Consider the following 14,111-nt stretch of genomic DNA (forward strand, 5'->3'; position numbering starts at 1 on the left):
GCCATGCTGTGAAGACATAGGTATGGTCTGGTGGGGCCCGGGACAAACTCTCATGGGACTGACTCACTGTGTGAGTCTCTAGTTAGACTTCCTGAGCGTCCATGGCTCTCACCTCACAGTTGTACTATTCTCAGCCTTTGGGTTAGTCCTGGGGTTGGCACTGCCTCATCCCACCTGTGTGGGGTGCAGCCCTTCTGTGTGCTCATGCCCCTTCTGTAGGATAGCACTGCATCATCCTTGTGAGAGGTGGCCCTCCTTAACGTGCATACGAATTACCAGAGAATCTCGTTAAAATGCGCTGATTCAGTAAGTTTGGGTGGGACCTGAGATTCTGCATTTCTAACTAGCTCCCAGGTCCTGCCAATGATGTTGATGCATGGGCTCCGATTTGTACTATCAAGGTTTCAAATAATCTAGCTGTCAGGTAATGGGGAGTGGGGCTTGGAACATGACCACGTGTTACACTCTTAAATTATGGTCCCCGAATCAGCAGCATCTGCATCACGAGGGAGCTTGTTAGAAATGCACATTCGCAGGCCCCATCCTAGACCCCTCTGATTCACCCCTCAAAATCAAATAATTTTAACCCTCTCCCAACCTGGCTAGTCCCTGAATGTCCATGGCCTTTACCTTTGCGTTGGCCTCCAGGAAGTTGTAGAGGACATTCACAGAGATAGTGAGGTCTCCAGTGTTAAAGGGGTATGAGCGATTCCATCCCCGGGGCCCAAATTTTCGTCTTTCTGCCACCACCGCGTGGAAGTAACAAAGAGCAAAGAGGATGCTCTTAAACTCCGTCTCCCGAGAACACATCTCCAGAGTGTCCTGAAATGAGAGTGTCGCTTTTAAGGTTTGCACACAACTTCTCTTATACGGGGCTGGCTAGGGTGGGGTTACAATCAGGGTTTGTGTTGGAAAACATTACCATATATTCTGGTTTGGGTTTGAGTTACAGCGAGACTACAGCCTGGGGGGAACGTGTGGAAGGGTCAGGCTTTAGCTGAGCATTGAATGAAGGTTTAGATTCAGGTGATAATAGGGTTTGGTTTAGGGTTCAAGTTTATGCATACGGATGTGCTAATAAAGTTCACTAATGTAGCTGATGGGGATCAGGGTGACATGCAATGAGAATGTTGTGTACCGGGGTGTGGGGTGTGGGTGCACATCCCATGGCACCATCTCTAATATCTTCCCTTCCTACCATGCTTTTCTTGCCTGTTGTGGAACCTTAGCAGGTGTAATCACTGCCTGGGAGTTAAGCTGGGAAAAAGAGTACAGGGGGTACTGAATGTGTTTTGCTCCTTGAATCTTTGTGGAAGCTTCCCGCCCAGAGTTGGGCTGCTGGACTCCTACACTACAAGGGTGTCACACAGTCAGTAAAATCTTCTGAGACTCTGACTGTTACATGGTCTTCATCTTACTTTAGGCTTAAACCAGACCCCAAAGGTTTATGTTGGTTTAGGTGGCACAGTCATCCTGTTGGATGGCCCATCTCAAATAACCTGCATGACCCATCTGACACATGTGAGCTGGCAGGGCTTCTGGGAAACCTGAGATGCACTGGTACTATGACAAGATGACAACCAAGAAGAAAACCTCCCTAGCAGCTGCTGGAACCCTCTCCCTGAATTCCACCAAGGCGTGGTGTGGCAGATGGATTTTAAGGTGATCTGATGGCCTCCACTCTGCTACAATTCAGGCCTTTGGGTACTCTCCTGCCCAGGGAGGTGGAACTCTCAAGAGAGAACCAAAGAGAAATAGTGCCTTCTTGAGAAGATCAAAGAGGCCTGGGCCGCAGACTTTGACAGTACAACTTCATATACAAAGTTGGCCACCACGGGCTTGGACCTGGCTTCAAATAAATACGCTACAACATAAGCCTTTAAATTCCCCATAATGGAAACGTAGTGGTCTGCGTTTGAACACTTGATATTCTGGGTCTCTCTGGAGCACAGTATTCTCAAACTTGACTGTGTATAAGAATCTCCTGGAGGGTTCATTAAAACAGATTCCTGGGCCCCAGCCCAGAGTTTCAGATTGGGGCCTAAAAATCTGCAATTTTTGTTTTTTTTTTGTTTTTTTGTTTTTTTGAGATGGAGTCTCGCTGTGTCGCCCAGGCTGGAGTGCAGTGGCGCAATCTCGGCTCACTGCAAGCTCCGCCTCCCAGGTTCACGCCATTCTCTTGCCTCAGCCTCCCGGGTAGCTGGGACAACAGAAAAATCTGCATTTCTAACAAGTTTCCAGGTGATGCTGATGCTGCTGGTCCAGGGGCCATACTTTAGGGGGTCTAACATGCAGTTACATTGCAAATCCATATCCCCACTACCTAACACCTGGATTCTTTGAACCCTTGATACTCAAGATTCACGTAGACGTCAAGTGATATCATCTGATTGACAGTGTCATCTCTCTGCCTGAAGATAGCCCATCAGTGTGTGACCCAGTGTATCTTATCAATGAGATGTATAACAACGTGTCCTTCTTCATCTTGGAATATTAGGTAACAGTAAACTTGCAGAAGGCTTCCCCGCATCTCTTGCCAAAGAAACGTCCTGAGCTCTACTCCCCTGGGGTTATCTGGCAATGGAGAGTGGGGTTGCCCTGAGTGGGCATCAGGTGGGAACATTTTACCCACATCAGCATTGCTCCGTAGCCCAACCAGCACCCGACTCCCTTCTGAGTTGCATGCTCTCCCCCCACCAGTTTGCATCAGCTGACTGTGAGGTGTGCTGCTGTTTTTGCCTCCCTCCCGGGGCCGTACCTGAGTGAAGTTGTCCAGGGCCTTGTGCAGGTTGGCATGCATGCCCGTGGGGGGCTCATTGGTGATCTTAATGGAGTTCTCCAGGATGCCCTGGGGGATGATGTGGCCCTCAGGGGAGGGTGCCGGCTCTGCACTCATGAAGACCCTGAACTCTGGGTGGCTGTTCTCACTGTGCTCCTCCAGCTTCTTCTCCAGGGTGCTGAGCCACTTGGCCACCAGGTGAATGTTCTAGTGGGAAGGAAGGAGCCCCCCCTCAATACAGGCATCTGCTTAGCTCTGTTAGCAGTAAACAGTTGTCAGGAAGGCAGCCAGAGGGGGGACTGGTCTTAGCATCACATAATTTTTAAAAATTGTGGTAAGACGTAACAGAAAATTTACATCTCAAACCCTTTTTAAGTGGACAGTTAACGGCGTTACATGCACTCACATGTTGTGCAACTCAATGACTTTTAATGGCAGAAGTGTCTTAAATCACATCATAGAAAAGAGTTCTGGGATGCCCAGTAGTGAGGACCTCCCAGTATTCTGCAGTTAAACTCTATCTCTTGCTATCCTAAGGCTTTCCAGCATAATGTTTTTAAACTTGCCTGTGCATGGGAATAACCTGAAGGGCTTCTTACAACACAGATTCTTGTGCCCCAGCCCAGAGTTTCAGATTCAGCAGGTCCAGGATGGGGCCTGAGAATGTGCATTTCTAACAAGCTCCCTGGTGATGCAGATGCTACTGGTCTGGAGACCACAATTTAAGAGTGTAACACAGCCAGGCGCGGTGGCTAACGCCTGTAATCCCAGCACTTTGGGAGGCTGAGGCAGGCGGATCACGAGGTCAGGAGATCGAGACCATCCTGGCTAACACGGTGAAACCCCGTCTCTACTAAAAATACAAAAAATTAGCTGGGCATGGTGGTGGGCGCCTGTAGTCCCAGCTACTCAGGAGGCTGAGAGAGGAGAATGACATGAACCCGGGAGGCGGAGCTTGCAGTGAGCCAAGATCACGCCACTGCGCTCCAGCCTGGGTGACAGAGTGAGACTCCGTCTCAAAAAAAAAAAAAAAAAAAAAAAAAAGGCTGTAACACTTGGTCATCTTCCAAGTCTAACTCCCCATTACCTGACAGCTAGATTATTTGAAACCTTGATGGTACAAATTGGAGCTCATGGATCAACATTGTTGGCAGTACCTGGGAGCTAGTTAGAAATGCAGAATCTAAGGTCCTGCCCAAACTTACTGAATCAGCACCTTTTAATGAGATCCTCCGGTAATTTGTACATATGTTAACATTTGAAAGGCACTGATTTAAACTCTTTCTAGCTAGCTTTCCTGAGTCTTCTCTCTCCACTCTCCAAACCACTCTGTTAATTGTTGCCAAACTTATCTTCCTGAAACACACTGAGTCATTGCTGCTCAAAGACCAAACAAGGCTCTCTACTCTAATCCCAAGCTCCTCTGTCTGGTCTTTGAGCCTGTCTCCTCCTCCCAACGTTTGATTGCTGTCTATCTATCAAAACCTACATTTGTTTCTTACCAGTGCTTTGCAGAATGCACCTTTCACTGTAGTAAGGGGAGTCACCTGGCTTCATTGCAATGTGTTTTATTATAATGGATAGATAAAAGCTCCTTGATAAATATTTGAGGAAGTAAGCATGCAAAGCCTTAAATACACAGATCAGAGCTGAGCCCAGCACTTGGACCACAGTAATTTGGTCTTTGAGTGCTGCCTTCTCTTCTATAAGAAGAGAAATAACAATAACGTTTGCTATACTTATTTCAGAGTGGCTGCAGATAACCAAAGAAATGGATTTGAAAGGGTTTTGTAGGACTGGGTGCAGTGGCTCACATATGTAATCCCAGCACTTTGGGAGGCCAAGGCGGGTGGATTGCTTGAGGCCAGGAGTTCAATACCAGCCTGGCCAACATGGTGAAACCCCATCTCTACAAAATAAATAAATAAATAAATAAATAAATAAAAGGGTTTTGTATACTGTAAAATGCTATGTAAGGGATAGTAGTAGTTGTTGAGATGAAAATTGGTGAAATTAAATAATTTACTTATAATCAAATCAATTGGAGCAGAGTGTTTAGTGGGCTACTTGAGAGCCAGGGTTTCTTTTAGCCAGCATCACCAGCAACCTACATGTGGGTAATTTGGCTGCTCCTTTAGAAACTCCAAGTTCTGCTACTGGGCAGGTCTGGGAGAAGGAATGTCTGTTGCTTGTGTATAGAACCCTGGGGTGGATTCAGAGATCCTCGAGGCTGCCCCACGGGGTTGATGGGCTTGGGTTGGGAAATCCACACAACAGCTCCTACAGCCAGGAAGGAAGAGCGGGAAGACTGTGAGCCTTGCTGCTCTCTCACCCAGGACCAGAGAAGCCAGCTCTCCCAGAAGAGAAGCCCTAGTTCATCTGGGTCAGGGTCCTCAGGCAGCATTTCCCAAAAGTGTGCCATGGGATGTTAAAAGATGTTAGATCCATAAAGAAGGTCTGTGTTCCTGCACACCTACAACCATCAGATCTTCGACAAACCTGACAAAAACAAGCAATGGCAAAAGGATTCCCTATTTAATAAATGGTGCTGGGAGAACTGGCTAGCCATATGCAAACAATTGAAACTAGACTCCTTCCTTATACCTTATAAAAAATTAACTCAACACAGATTAAAGACTTAAACATAAAATCCAAAACTATAAGAACCCTAGAAGAAAATCTAGCAATATCAGTCAGGACATAGGCATGGGCAAAGATTTTATGACAAAAATGCTAAAAGCAATTGCAACAAAAGCAAAAATTAACAAGTGGGATCTGATTAAACTAAAGAGCTTCTTCCCAGGAAAATAAACTATCATCAGAGTGAAAAGACAACTTATGGAATGGGAGAAAATTTTTGCAATTAGACCTGACACAAGTCTAATATCCTGAGTCTACAAGGAACTTAAACAAATTTACAAGCAAAAAACAAACAACCTCATTAAAAAATGGGCAAAGAACATGAACTGACACTTCTCAAAAGAAGATATTCATTGTGGCCAACAAACAAATGAAAAGAAGCTCAACATCGTTGATCGTTAGAGAAATGCAAATCAGAACCACAATGAGATACCATCTCACGCCAGTCAGAATGCCGATTATTAAAAAGTCAAGAAACAACAGATGCTGGTGAGGTTTCGGAGAAAAAGGAACCCTTTTATGCTGTTGGTGGGAGTGTAAATTAGTTCAACCGTTGTGGAAGACAGTGTAGCAATTCCTCAAAGATACAGAAGCAGAAATACCATTTGATCCACCAATCCTATTACTGGGTATAAGCCCAAAGGAATATAAATCATTTTATTATAAAGATACATGCATGCATATGTTCACGGCAGCACTATTCACAATAGCAAAGACTTGGAATCAACCCAACTGCTCATCAATGATAGACTAGATAAAGAAAATGTGGTACATATACACCATGGAATACTATGCAGCCATAAAAAGGAACGAGATCATGTCCTTTGCAGGGAAATGAATGGAGCTGGAAGCCGTTACCCTCAGCAAACTAAAGCGGGAACAGAAAACCAAACACTGCATGTTCTCACTTATAAGTGGGAGCTGAACAATGAGAACACATAGACACACGGGGCGGGGAACAAACACACTGAGGCCTGTTGTGGAATAGGGGGAGAGGGAGAGCATCAGGAAGAACAGCTAATGGATGCTGGGCTTAATACCTAGGTGATGGGTTGATCTGTGCAGCAAACCACCATGGCATATGTTTACCTATGTAACAAACCTGCACATCCTGCACATGTACCCCAGAACTTAAAATAAAAGTTGAAGGAAAAAAAAAAAAAAAAAAAGAAGGCCTGTGTTCAACGGAATTTGGGAAATACTGGATGGAATAAGATTTCTATACCAAAGGATTCTCAGAACCATTAGCCTATTGATATCATTGAAAATATCCTTAAAAGGAATTTGTATGTAGTATTTTCCAACATTTGAAATAGGAATTTGTTAAGTGTATTCCTCCCCCCCAGCTTTTTTTTTTTTTTTTTTTTCAGAGAATCTCTCAGGTTTACAGGCTGGGAAACATTGCCGGGTAGGATTCTGGTCCAGTCTAGTTCAGTACATCAGGAAATTCTTAGAACCAGATAGCTATGATTTCTACAAGAGATTTCACAAACCAGTAAGGATCTTTTGTTTCTGTGAGCACTTTACAGTTTGGACAGATTACGTCTATTCAATACTCCAATGCTTTATTCAGGGGGAAAGGCAGGCATCCAGATTATTTGGCACAATTTTCCTTTGGAAATGTCCAGTCACCAGGAAATAAAGATGGAATATTGAGTTCAGTGTTGGAGAACTCTGAGCAACCACATCAGCATAAGATTTTGGTGCCCTGCATGGCCAATAGATGCTGGGGGACAATGGGGGCAGCAGAGGCGGCACCACAGTTTCAGAAACAGACTCTGATGTCCATGACAAGTGCCTGGGTTCCCAGCACTGGCGTCTGGAGAAGTCTCTTGGCAAATGTGCCTGAGGGGGTGGGGAGGTCTCACCTTCAAGCACTGTGCTGACCCATGAGGGAGGAAGGAGGAAACTCAGCTGTTATTATCTTTTCTCCTGAACTTCCTGATGTTTCTGGAAAAGGAGGCCCTGGGAGGGGCAGATCTCTCAGTTGCTAGGCTCCAAATAAACAACAGAATAATTAAGGACAAAGACCCAGCAGCAAGATGTGATGTCACCAGTAATCAGGAGATGGGGGAGGTTCATGGTAGTGAAAGCCAGGAAGAATGGGAGTGACTGGCTTTTGCATTTATTCTTTCTTTAATTTCTTCATGGATTCCTTGACCCACCGGCCTTTTGTTTCAGTGTCTGCTATGTTCAAGGCAGTGGGCTGGGTGATAAAAGGTAAAGAAGGAACATCTCTTTACCTAAAAAATTTAGTGGAGAATACAGTCATAAAATAAACCATGTCAACGTAGCAATGGAGCTCTAATAGAAGATTCCAAAATGTTCTAGGAGAAAAGAGGAGCAAGCTATGCATTCTGCCACGCCAGCATCTATACAAGTGGCATAAAAGAGGATTAGGCAGGCTGGCCCTGAGAGATGGATTTGAAAAGGTTTTGTCTACTGTAAAATGCTATGTAAGAGTTAGTAGTAGTTAGGCTGGGTGCAGTGGCTCATGCCTGTAATCCCAGCACTTTGGGAGGCCGACGCAGGTAGATCACTTGAGTTCTGAAGTTCAAGACAAGCCTGGCCAACATGGTGAAACCCTGTCTCTACTAAAAATACAAAAATTAGCCGGGCGTGGTGGTGCGCTCCTGTAATCCCAGCTCCTCAGGAGGCTGAGGCAGGAGAATCGCTTGAACCCGGGAGGCGGAGGTTGCAGTGAGTTGAGATTGCGCCATTGCACTCCAGCCTAGGCGACAGAGCAAGACTCCATCTCAAAAAAAAAAAAAAAAAAAAAAGAGTTAGTAGTAATTGTTGAACGAAAATTGGAAAATTGGTTAAATGAAATAATTTAATAGGGGTTAAATAAAATTTAATAGGGGTTAATAGAGAGGGCTAAATTCTTTAATTTAACTCTCTCTTCTGATAGAAGAGAGGTAGCCTTTTTTTCCTTGTAACTGTTCGGTTAAATTATCAGTAGTAGGGGTTCCAGATTTCCAAACACCAACAAGAGCTCTCAGTGAAGAGGCTAAGGTTGCTCCCATATCCTAGTCATGCCCGTGACGAAGAGCATATGACACACAGCCCAAAAGAAAGGCACAGCAGAGGAACGTGCCATGAAATTCACAGGAAGAAACCAGCTGTTGAGAGCATCCAGCTGCCAGGGCCTTCAACGTAAATGCTAACTTCCTGAACGCCTATTAGAGTGGGAATCTGTTTCTTTTATAAGTAGAGCTATTTAAACTAGAGAGAGTGACAGAGCAGGTGAGGGGAGAAGGATTGTTCCTGGACGTGGTCTGGGGAAGAGAACATATGAGTGAGGAGAACTGGAAAGAGAGAAGATGAAGAAATGAAGGGGACAAGAGTGTGAAAGGACAGGTGGGGAGAAGCTAAGAGTGGATGGAGATGCCCAGTGAGCGTGGGATGAGGCAAGTATGGGTCAAGATAACCCAGACAAGGGTAGAGGAACATACCTGCAAAATAACCCAGTGACCTTTCTTGGCAGCGAGGTCCAGCGCAGCCTCAGCCACCACTTCCTGTCCTTGCCCCAAAGACACGTTGTGAAAGTTCTGATTGTTGAAGGTGTATCCAAGTTTTCTTCCTAAAAGGAGGATGGAGTCGTCGTTATTATTTCTTGTGTCTAATGATGGATGTTTGATGTTCATAAGGAAATGCACACGCTCAGATCACCCCTCAAACACGGGCATGCCCAAATCTATAACCCAAACCTCATATACTGACCCTTTTCCTTCACAGGGGGCTACTTCTTCCAGCTTTTTGTTCTCATATAAAAGGAAGCACTTGAGCCGGGCGCAGTGGCTCATGCCTGTAATCCCAGCACTTTGGGATGCCGAGGCGAGCGGATCACCAGGTCAGGAGATCGAGACCATCCTGGCTAACACAGTGAAACCCCATCTCTGCTAAAAATACAAAAAATTAGCTGGGCGTGGTGGTGGGCGCCTGTAGTCCCAGCTACTCGGGAGGCTGAGGCAGGAGAATGGCGTGAACCCAGGAGGCGGACCTTGCAATGAGCCGAGATTGCGCCACTGGCTCACTCCTGTAATCCCAGCACTTTGGGAGGCTGAGGCAGCAGGTGGATCGCCTGAGGTCAGGAGTTCAAGACCAGCCTGGCCAACATAGTGAAACCTCATCTTTACTAAAAATACAAAAAATTAGCTGGGTGTGGTGGGAGGTGCCTGTAATCCCAGCTACTAGGGAGGCTGAGGCAGGAGAATCACTTGAACCCAGGAGGCGGAGGTTGCAGTGAGACGAGATCACACCATTGCACTCCAGCCTGGGCAACAAGAGCGAAACTCCGTGTCAAAACAAAACAAAACAAACAAAAAAAAAAGAAGCACTTGTTCAGACCAAAATCACTTCACTCTTCCCTCTTCACTTAATTCCCAAAGAGGGGTAGGATTGCTGATGCTATTCTTTATGTGTCTTACCTGCAGACCAGATATGGGTCCACCATTCTAGGGAGTGCTGATGAGAGAAGGGTGAGAGAGTAGCAAGCATATGGGTGTGGTCCTTTGTGGCTTGCCTTGTCCTCTGAATAAATATTGTGTCTTCTCTGGAACTTTACTGGGAGGTGTGGCCAGTAGGGGCAGGATTCAGGTAGTTCTGGCTTCCTGTACTTTATGCCCTATTAACCTCCTCTCCTATCATTCCCAACACATAGAAAAGAGTTATCTCATCATTTTGCATGAATTAGGGTGAAGAGAGGCAAGACATGAAGCTGTTTCGTTGTGTAGGTGTGAATTTTCTGTTGGATGTATATAAGGGTTGCTGGTGTTGCAGATGGATTAAGAGAATGACCACACACACAAATGTGGCAGCCGTACCACTGAAGCAAGACCAATGGGCTTCAGCTGCTCTCCACGCCCAAGGGAAACAACACTAAGAAATGACCCTAATATAGAGAACATTCGCTCTTAGCACAATCCAATAAAATGTAGAGAAATTACATAATATTCTTTAGATAAAAGGATCATAAAAATGTATAATACCATGAAGGAATCATTAAGCGATTTTTCTAGCAAGGTGAAGTAGACAAAAGGGGAGAAATCGAAAAAGAAATAATAAAAATCCATACTTAAAAAAATTTAGTTTCAGAGGAACTAAAAGTGAAGATGTAGTTTGATACTTGTGCAAGAAAATTTTTGGAAACAAGTGTTAATATTGAATATTTCTTTTAAATATAAACAATGTATAGACTGTCATTGAAATGTACAGGACAACGCAAGATGATGACTTTTTGTAGTAAGAAATAGATATTGGAGACTTAACTGAGATGAACCCAAGAAACACCGTTATTAAATTATAAATCTTAGTTGGCAAAACATTTGATGTCAGCTTTGGAAGTGGGGAGATAAACAATTCATTCCAGAAAAAATACCAGGATAAAAAGTGTTGGGACTTTTAGATGTCTTCTGTGACATTTCTGCTCACAAAAGGGCCTGTTCATTTTGTTTATTAGCAACAGAAGGATATAGGCAAAGAGGTTATTTAATAAAGATTAGTTTGAAAATTCCAGACTGGAGGGATCATCACGGGCAAAGCTTAGCACTGCAGAGCCCAGCTGGGATCAGTCTGCATTAGTCTGGGCTTGAGGCATGACAATGAGGCGGAGAAGAAAGCAATGGATCTTGGAAACATTGAGAAGGGGAAAAATGGATGGGATTCTCACTAACTGAACACTCAGCCAAAGGTGGCCGCATCCCATGTGAGCCTCATGGGTGCGGAGGTAACCTTGCGAGGTCTTTCCCTTTGCAACTGTGAGGCTCTCAGATGGCTTATTGGGCCTTGAGCAAGTCCCTCCAGTGTCTCAGGATTTCACCTTCAGATCGTTGTATGCTGGTGCTTCCATGCCTCCACCCCTACTGCTTGTGACTCATCTCTCCTTTTCTGACTTTCCTTCCAGCTCTACATATGGTGGTGTCACCTGGAACTGTGCACCACTGTCAACCTCTTTTAACATCTTTACGGTGTGCGTCACTGACCTCTAGTCTCTCTGAGGACATCACAACTCCTACAGTCCTCTCCCTAGTTCCATACCCCTATGGCGTTGGCGTTGGAAGGGGAACATTTTTTCTAGTGTTTTCTTGCTACTTGGAGGCTATTTCTTCTCCACCTTCATAAAAAAGAAAAAAAAAAAACACCTTTTTTTCTTTTTCTTTTTCTTTTTTCACCCAGGCTGGAGTGCAGTGGCACGATCTCACCTTACTGCAACCTCCACCTCCCAGATTCAAGCGATTCTCCTGCCTCAGCCTCCCGAGTAGCTGGGATTACACCCAGGCTGGAGTGCAGTGGTACGATCTCGCCTCACTGCAGCCTCCACCTCTCAGATTCAAGCAATCCTCCTGCCTCAGCCTCCCAAGTAGCTGGGATTACAGGTGCCTGCCACCATGCCTGGCTAATTTTTGTGTTTTTAGTAGAGATAAGCTTTCACTATGTTGGCCAGGCTGGTCTCAAACTCCTGACCCCAAGTGATCCACCCACCTCGGCCTCCCAAAGTGCTGGGATTATAGGCACGAGCCACTGCACCCGACCAAAAACCCCTTTCTCACTGAAAGCACATGTCATCTGGTTTTATTATTTACTAACTTTTATGTTCTCTGCCTTCTACCAACTTTTCAGTGAGTCTCATTTGTATTAGGGGCTTTGGAACTTGGTTCCTGTTTCATCATCATCTTGGTAAACTCTAATGTCACTATGGATGACTCAGACAACACCCAGCCTCATGTTTCCTCATCTTTCTTTCTTTTTTCTTTTCTTTTTTTTTTTTTTTTTTTTGAGATGGAGTCTTGCTCTGTCACCCAGACTGGAGTGCAATGGCGCAATCTCAGCTCACTGCAACCTCTGCCTCCTAGGTTCAAGCAATTCTCCTGCCTCAGCCTCCCGAGTAGCTGGGACTACAGGCACATGCCACCATGCCCGGCTAATTTGTGTATTTTTAGTAGAGATGGGGTTTCACCATGTTAGACAGGCTGGTCTCAAACTCCCGACCTCAGGTGATCCACCCACCTCGGCCTCCCAAAGTGCTGGGATTACAGGCATGAGCCACTGTGCCCAACCTCATCTTGAAAGAGCTTAACTCCAACCATAATCCCAGCACTTTTGGAGGCTGAGGCGGGTGGATCACCTGAGGTCGGGAGTTCGAGGCCAGCCTAACCAACATGGAGAAACCCCTTTTATACTAAAAATACAAAATTAGCCAGGCATGGTGACACATGCCTGTAATCCCAGCTACTCAGGGGGCTGAGGCAGGAGAATCGCTTGAACCTGGGAGGCAGAGGTTGTGGTGAGCTGAGATTGCGCCCTTGCACTCCAGCCTGGGTGACAAGAGCGAAACTCTGTCTCAAAAAAAAAAAAAAAAAAAGAAAGAAAGAAAGAACTTAACTCCATTTCATTTCTGCTGCTGATTCCCAATGGCCACACCCAGGGCTCTCCCATCATGGAGATCTGTCCTGTGTCTGAAACATGATTCTTCCATGTCCACTCATGAATTTCACTTCCTACTTCCTAGATTTTTTACCTTCTTATTTCTTCCCCACCTATTTTTCTACTTCAGTGAAATGTTGAGTCCTTTGGTCCCTTTGTTTTTTTCTAATTTCACCTTTACCTCCTCTTATTTTAATATGGACCCAATAATCCTTAATTTGAGCCCAAGTCCTCAACTCCATTGCCTCCTTCTACTTCCCTACTTACTACTCAACTTTCTAAGACCCCACCTCTGAGTTTAAGTATTAATAAAAGGAATAATTCACATGTTTGGTGAATTGGCACCATCACCAGCTTGTGATTCTCAATTTCGAAGCGCTTTGGTACTCTTTCAATGTGTCCAGAAGCCGGCTATGTTACCCATTTCCCTCTGTCGTTATGTCTCCTAATGGATCCCTCTTTTTTTTTTTTTTTTTTCTTTTTTTTTGAGACGGAGTCTCGCTCTGTTGCCCAGGCTGGAGTGCAGTGGCGCGATCTCAGCTCACTGCAAGCTCTACCTCCCGGGTTCATGCCATTCTCCTGCCTCAGCCTCCCGAGTAGCTGGGACTACAGGCGCCCACCACCCCACCTGGCTAATTTTTTGTATTTTTAGTAGAGATAGGGTTTCACCGTGTTAGCCAGGATGGTCTCGATCTCCTGACCTCGTGATCTGCTCACCTCGGCCTCCCAAAGTGCTGGGATTACAGGCATGAGCCACTGCGCCCGGCCCTCTTTTTGTATCTTTAACCTTTGTCTCTATTCACTCTTCTGCTCCCCAGCACATGCACGAATCAGTTTCGCTCATCACAAAAAAACAATACTCCATGAATCCTGAATCCTCTCTCTAAAGACTGTACTTGCCTCAGCTTATCTATCTTTTACTTGCCTTTTAAAGAAAAGAGGGCTGGGAGTGGTGACTCATGCCTATAATCCCAGCACTTTGGGAGGTTGAGGTGGGCAGGTTGCTTGAGCTCAGGAGTTCAAGGCCAGCCTGGGCAACACAGTGAGACCCAATCTCTACAAAAAATACAAAAAATTAGCTGGGCATAGTGGCATATGCCTATAGTCCAGCTACCTGGGAGGCTGAGGCAAGAGGATCGCTTGAGCCTGGGAGGTAGAGGTGGCAATGAGCCAAGATGGCACCACTGCACTCCAGCGTGGGCAACACAGTGAGAGCCTGTCTCAAAAAAAAAAAAAAACAAAAAAACAAAACAAAACAAAAAAACAC

At 45.3% G+C, this 14,111-nt stretch overlaps 1 protein-coding gene across 7 annotated transcripts in view; it reads right to left on the reverse strand.

The window, feature by feature from the left end:
• Nucleotides 1–14,111, reverse strand: part of DNAH9 (dynein axonemal heavy chain 9) — a 377,141-nt gene that overhangs the window by 38,716 nt on the left and 324,314 nt on the right. For all 7 annotated transcript variants that reach the window (XM_063799007.1, XM_016932363.4, XM_063799008.1 and 4 more), the window contains 3 exons: nt 8,875–9,002; nt 2,759–2,986; nt 631–822 (listed from right to left, as the gene is read on the reverse strand). In XM_063799007.1, the coding sequence (XP_063655077.1) occupies nt 631–822; nt 2,759–2,986; nt 8,875–9,002 (548 nt within the window). The remainder of the gene's footprint in view (nt 1–630; nt 823–2,758; nt 2,987–8,874; nt 9,003–14,111) is intronic.

The sequence above is a fragment of the Pan troglodytes genome, chromosome 19 (genome assembly GCF_028858775.2).
Source record: "Pan troglodytes isolate AG18354 chromosome 19, NHGRI_mPanTro3-v2.0_pri, whole genome shotgun sequence".
Taxonomy (NCBI): domain Eukaryota; kingdom Metazoa; phylum Chordata; class Mammalia; order Primates; family Hominidae; genus Pan; species Pan troglodytes.